This window comes from Diadema antillarum, unplaced genomic scaffold (assembly GCF_040938485.1).
Source record: "Diadema antillarum isolate AM-2024a unplaced genomic scaffold, OU_Dant_1.0 seq00000471_RagTag, whole genome shotgun sequence".
NCBI classification, from domain to species: domain Eukaryota; kingdom Metazoa; phylum Echinodermata; class Echinoidea; order Diadematoida; family Diadematidae; genus Diadema; species Diadema antillarum.
This window is the reverse complement of record NW_027271439.1, coordinates 878,045-884,933: the sequence shown is the minus strand read 5'-3', so window position 1 is coordinate 884,933 and position 6,889 is coordinate 878,045. Positions and strand designations below refer to the sequence as shown.

At 39.8% G+C, this 6,889-nt stretch overlaps 1 protein-coding gene across 1 annotated transcript; it reads right to left on the bottom strand.

Annotated features, from left to right (window-relative positions):
- Positions 1-144: 144 nt before the first annotated feature.
- LOC139733335 (ATP-dependent DNA helicase PIF1-like) lies at positions 145-5,711 on the bottom strand (the record flags this gene model as incomplete). The annotated part of the gene is made up of 6 exons (XM_071644173.1): positions 5,598-5,711; positions 4,290-4,506; positions 3,048-3,235; positions 1,846-2,052; positions 706-961; positions 145-287 (listed from the first exon to the last, which is right to left on the bottom strand). Coding segments are annotated over exons 2-6 (945 nt in total), but the record flags the coding sequence as incomplete, so codon positions are not given.
- Between the last annotated feature and the right edge of the window lie 1,178 nt (positions 5,712-6,889).

The window sequence follows — 6,889 nt, the reverse complement described above, 5'->3', positions numbered from 1 at the left end:
CAAAATTCATATCAACAATGTCAAGAATATGCAAGAGAGGAATAAAGGCTCTAAGCAAGGGTAGACAAGCTTGAAGGATAAAGGATGGATCCAGTGTAGAAGATAATTCCAGGAGACTCATCTACTGGGAAAAATGACGCTTACCTCCAACTTGGTAAAGAAGTTGCCATCAACCATGGAGATCTCGTCCACGATGAGATGTTTACATTTCCTCCACTGTTGTCTTCTAGTGGGTCTAGAAGCCAGCTCTATGCACTGCTGTAGGGTGCCAGCACCTGAGCCCATACCTGGTGGGTGGCAAAATATTCAACATGTTTTCTGGCTGTATTAAAAACACTTACACACAGCACACATATACAACATACACATGAACAAAATAATATAGCATACACACATATACATACAACTAATGTCACGTTAAATATACCATAGGACGTTCTCCCCAAAGTTTTGCATCATTTGTGTGGGTGTGTTGGTGAGTGTGTGTGATATATATTTGACACAATTGATGATAAAAAAAAGGTGCATCACTCACATCTCATAATTTTTTGTTTGTTTGGTGGGTTTGTTTGTTTGTTTTGATAATCAAGCTAAGGTGCAAAGGATGGCTGGTACAAAATCACGGGGAAAAATATGATATCCAGTATATGCTGTTCAGTGAGCAAATGTTCAGAAGTCACTACTGTAGAAATATGCAGCCCATACCTGCAAACTGGTGGAGTGTAGTCCCACCAATGTGACAAGCTGCCACCCCAGTACTCGCAGTGGCAAACGTTGAGTCCGGGGGCAGAACGCCGATGATATGCCTGAGTAGGAAAGACTTGCCCGTGCCAGCACTGCCTGTGAAGAAGACACTCTGGCCAGCTAACACGGCACTAAGGACCTTCTTCTGTTCATTCGTCAGAGGAGGTTCCTTCTTTAGTTGTGTCAGATTCAGCTTCTTGCGAGGGGCAAGGTTTTCCTGTAACAGAGTAACAAGTAGATACAGCGCACTACCATTATAACTAACACGGTTATAACAAAATTCCGGTTACAACAAAATAAAGACTCGATCAGGCCCTAACATTATCCACTCTATATTTTTTATTGTTTGATTGTTACACAATAACAAAGTTTTACTATAACAATAGAAAACTGCTAGTCTCAAGGATTTCATTATAACAGTAGTCCACTGTACACACACAAGCACACAAATGTCAAGGAATAATTAGTCTGAAACAAAGATTAATACAGCCGAACATTGCAAACCAGCTACTAAAACTTCATCATAGGCAACATCTTCAGATATGGGTGTACCATTCTTTGGGAATTTCTAAAACTCAGTTACACATTAAACATTTCATGTGAATTATCAACACCAACCAAAGTTAGTTATACAGTCCTACCTCTCTTATCCAGACACGTTGGGACCAGTGCTCAGCCAGATAAGGGATTTGGCTGGATATGACTCAATGTTTAATACACACAGCTGCCTCCTTGTACAGTGTCCTGATTTAATGGAAAGTTTTCTGTCTATGTTCTTGCAGTGAAGTGGGGATATAGTAAATGTCTGAATGCATATTGTTATTTAGATGAAAAGTTAATGTGAATGTATGTTAATTATGTTGGGAATAATATGTAATTAATGAGAGTTATTTAGGAATTTTGTTTGAGATCGAAATCCCCCTTTTCCCCGTAGTTATCAGATTGGGGAAAAAAAATCACAGCAAGATCGCGTCTGGATAATAGAGCAATGCAGACAAAAGGAGGCCGGATGAGAGAGGTCAGATTGTATTACATTGATAAATTAGTCTCGCACTGCAAGAATTCTAATAATAAATGTCTGTCATTGACAGTGACCCTTACTTGATCAGCCTTTGTGTCTTGGTCCACTTTCCTTGGCCGTTTTCTGGTGCGACCCTTGATGGCCCCTGGGGTGGTGGATGTACCCTTGGCCTCCAGCAGATTGGCTCGCTGGTTGTTCAGAGTGTCAACATCCTTCTGGTTGAGGGGACTGATTTCACTGAATGTCTGGGCCTTCTCAGACAGCAGCCGCACCCTCTCACTGATGACCTGAGAGCACAAGCAGTCAAGTATTGATGGATACTGCTGTTTCGCTTACATGGTACTGTACATTTATTTAATGAATAGACTTGAATACACAATCTTTCACAGAGCTACAAAACAGCAATAACACCAAGCTTGCAAATCATGACAACTGTATGCAAAGAACTGTAGCGGAAGTTATATGCCTCATGGGGGCGGGGAATGAATCATTTGAACAGCCTTGTAACACCTACCCATAGGAACGGTTCCTGACAAGTTGAGTCAAAATCTAACAAGGAATTTTTAAGGAGACAAGAAAACACGGAAAGGTCATTTAATTGCGAATGACTCACAACTCCAGAAAGTCAACAAACAAAAAGTGATTGCAAGAACTCACTCAAGCTTTTGTTCTGTGAACTGGTAATGAGTAATATCCCTAATATGTTTTCACGACAGGAGGCAGCCATTTTAAGTATCCATTATACCACGTGAGTGATAATTCCAACCCGCAATAAACAATCTCCTCTATGTCAATCTCTATAAAAACTGAATAGATCTGAAGAATTTATATTGTTGCTTTAAATATTTGTTTACTTGTGAATTACTGAAAATAAATTATTATTCCTATTGATTAATCACAATTTTATTAACATATGGTATCATTGTGGACGGGTAATCAAGTAAATTATTGAATATTGATGAAGAGTAAAACATGAAAAAAAGACATAAAAGAAAAGCAAAGAAGCATTAAAAAAAAAACCCTGAAAGTTTTAAACTGTGCAAATATTCAATCTTAACCATTTAAAAGCAGTACTTTGGTACTTACTACAGGTGTAAATAATGACAAAATTCAAAGCCTCTGTGCATTTTTATATCACAAATATGAACACAAATTTTGAAATAAGATCATGAAATACTACCCGCGCATTCTTTATTTCCTGCCCTAACTCCCTGATACCTGACTATGTGTACCAGAATACCTGGCCGGGTAAGATTTAAGGATTACTTCCGACATACGATACCTTATCTGATTTTTTACAGGCCATCTTGACAGCCAAGCTCTTGAGGAAGGTGAGGAGCTGGTGAGGTGGGCTGTTAGAAATCATAATCTGAAGACTCTGCCTCGGCAGGCGAATGCATGCTTTCCCATCCTGGGCAAAGCGGCGATGGATCGCAACATCCTGCATTTGGAAAGATGCTGAAGTTTTTCCTGTGTATGGCAGCATATCACACACAGTGGCACAAAAAAGAACACAGAATGAAGAATGGAGGTGAAAGGGGATCACAAAAGGGATGAATGTACTACAAACACTGAACAGGAAATAGAATTTGCAGAGACTCCAACCCCAAGCACCTTCTGATCTGGAGATTATCCCGCCCGAAACCCCTAGCAAACGGGAGACTCCAAGTTGATGTGTGCGAAGCGCGAAGTTCCTAGGATTCTAGATGTTCTCTGGTGCTATCTAAGGCTTATTTTTTCAACATACGATAGAAATAAGTAAGAAATGCTTTCCACCGGGAGACACAGAGCCAGGGCGGGAGAAATCAAATCTCAAACGGGAAAACGGGAGATTGTGCAAAAATGGGCTTTCGGCGGGAGATCTCCCGTCGAAAGCGGGAGAGTTGGAGTCTCTGAATTTGTGTTTCTCATAAAATAAGTTACACCCTCTTGGAGCATTACCATCACTAGCACCTAAATTGCATTCCTTTTACTTGTTCATGCTCAAAATGTCAAAACCTCCTTACATGATTTACATGATGTACAATGTATAGCTGCACACTTCCAAAGAGATAGATTCACATGTTTGAATCATATACTCATCTTGACTATTTCGCACCTAAACCTATTTGTTCCCTTACAATTGTTTGCTAGAACATATAAATCACTCATTATATTTCATAGATCCTGAAGAATAAGATGCATTTCATAAATCAAACCTGTCAGTATTTCTAAAGCAAAAATATGAAAAATGCAAAATACACATGCATACAAATAGTGGTGGTAATGACAAAGGTGTGTCATGGCATTTTGTAACGCCTGCAAGCTTCAATTTTGGATAATTGGAAAAAAAAAATGCTGGGTAACTGCTTTGGTGAGGGGTCTTCTTACAGCTGTACTTCATCTCGCAACGTTGCTGGAAGCTGACTAAGTTTAGTACATCTAGACGGGTCATTCCAGCCACTCCCCAACTATCGCCTTCTTGTGGAGCCCTACAATTTAGAAATCTTAACAAAGTTAGGAAAAGAGGAAGCATTGTACACACCAGTGATGACTCGGAGTATGATGTCCTTGAATTCATTCCTTCCCAGAATGAGGTTTCCATTTCTGCATACAGTCCTCTTGGTGACCTCTCCGCTGGGGTTCAACTTCTCAACTGCCACAGTACAAGCAAGCTCCGGGCATTCCATGGCCATTGATGACAAACTTCAAGCTCTTCTCATAAATTATGAAAGCCAAAACTCACCCTCCCATCAGAAAAACTGCAAAAGAATTGGGACAATGACATGATCATATGGTAATCATATTTACATTGGATTGAAGTGATGAATCTGCATTAACCAGAGACAAAGAAGCTTAAAGTACAACCACTGAAGTTACCAGGACAAAAAAAAAAAATACCTCCCTGGTTTCTCTTTTCTCATTTCTTTCTTCATGGAACTGGAAGCATCTTGGACAGATTGTTCCATTTTCCTCAAACTTCACTGATGTGTGTTTAAGGCCTACACTAAATTCATAAATGTAAACCCTACTAACATTTAATATTGAATCAATGTTTATATTTGGGGTAAATTTCGATTTTCGTAGCGGGCCTATTCAGTGGCTTCAGTCATTTGAGCAGAAACATTAGTACAATTGTATATCACAAGTCTTAAAGCTTTCACTCATGTCACTATGGCAGTTGGCACTAAGTTTGACATAACTAACCCAGGCCCCTTTTGGCTGGCTTGCTGGATGGGCACACTTTATGGCCATATAGGGACAGCTAGGTGCTTATAATGGTCCCAGGACATAGGTATATGTGGTTCTTGTATGCAGCCGTGTGTTTGAAAGCTTCACTCCTTTCGTGGGGGATGTCAATGACCCCCAACTTGTCAGCGAACATCCACAAAGACATATAGGCTGTAAAGCTTTTGAACCCCTCAACCATCACAATTGCACAATCTATATATCACACATGCATGATGAAGTATCAATACAAGAATTCAAAAACAAAAGTATTTCTACACGCAAAAGGTAAAAAGTAAACAAATAATCAACTATGATTGCCACTGCTCCTGACCGTTTTTCAGGAAGAATTACATCGTCCCCTAGCTGCACACAGTAAGAGGTAAATCCCTACACTGGTATAGTATGCAGTTGGTTTCCGTTTTTAAATTTGGCAGCCTCAAATTTATGTATTGTTTTCAGAATCCACTTCAAATTTTATTAAAATTTACAGAAAAAACCTCTGTCTCATCTCCTTTATTTCATTCATAAACATGCTAGATAGGACCCTAAATGTAGTTTGAAAAAGTCGCCAATATTTTCGTTTTTTATGAAAGTTAATACAATAGTCAATACAACAGCTTACCACAATTTTAAGTTGATCTTAAAATCTAAGATCGACGTAAATTCTTTGTGAAACACCCCCGAGGTAAATGTAACTCGATCACTGTATGTAGGCCCTAGCCAGTTTTGAATTCTGTCGCTGCTGTACAGCAAGTCGCGTGCGCTCTAGGGCGGGCGTCTCATGTGCGTCTGGTCGGGTCGTCGACGGCCTCCCTGTTGTGTTGCTCGGGGCCGGGGTCTGCGGTCGGGCTACGTACGCCGAGCTGGTCGATCTGCAAGCAAAGACAACAACAAACGCAAACTAGGATTTATATACGTAAAGTCAAGAACCCGAATTAATAACTGTAACTAGCTAGATGTTCGCAGCTAGAAGTACAGAAGTCACAATCAATATCAAAACTTACCTTACGCTATGCGTATGCAGAAGTTTACATGGGAAAGACGCGACGCGTAGATCTAAAAGATACGGCCAAAGCGTAACAGCACACAGCGCAGCATCAATGGGACGTATACACAGCTAGTTACGGTACACTATGTTGTACGTCGAAATGCAAATGACCATTTAAATTCGCGGGTGTACATTAACCAATGGGAAACAAGTACGGGCGCAGGCACGATAGAAATCGAGAGAGGGCGTTGTCATTTTAGGAACAATAGTCTAGTTTCCATCACCCGGTTTCCATTTACTCGGTATAAGATGAGCTTTCGCTGTGTGTCAAATCCTTCTTATTTTTCTTCATTCGATAAAGTTAGGCCACCATGTGGTATATCAGTTAACAAAATTAATGATTGATTGTTGATTTGCGCCAGTGGTTAATAGTATCATGTCAGATATGTTTTCCTATCCAGTGGCGGATCCAGAGGGGAGCGCACCAGGCATGCGCCCCCTCTTTCATTATTACTATTGTTAAAACAAAAGAAATATAAAGAAAAAATGGGGGCGCGTGCGCCCCCTTTCATTTTGTAAAGATGTCTCCCCTTTATAGAATTCCTGGATCCGCCCCTGCTATATATTTGATATCTACCATTAATCGTGACATTTGCGATCATCGAACATTTTGACCAATAGAAGAGTTTGTTTGCAAAAACCGATAAGTCCATTTTTGAAGATTTTGAAGTACGGTCTCTGCCATAAAGTACAAAATAATACCTTTCAAATGATGTATTGGTCACTACACATGAAGGTACATTTTTGAAGATATAGTCAAAAGAAGCAAAATTTTCTTATTATTCTCTTTATTTTTCTTGACCTTTAATCGCCTGAAATATCTCCATTTGGCAAATATGGACTTATCGGTTTTTGCGAACAAATAA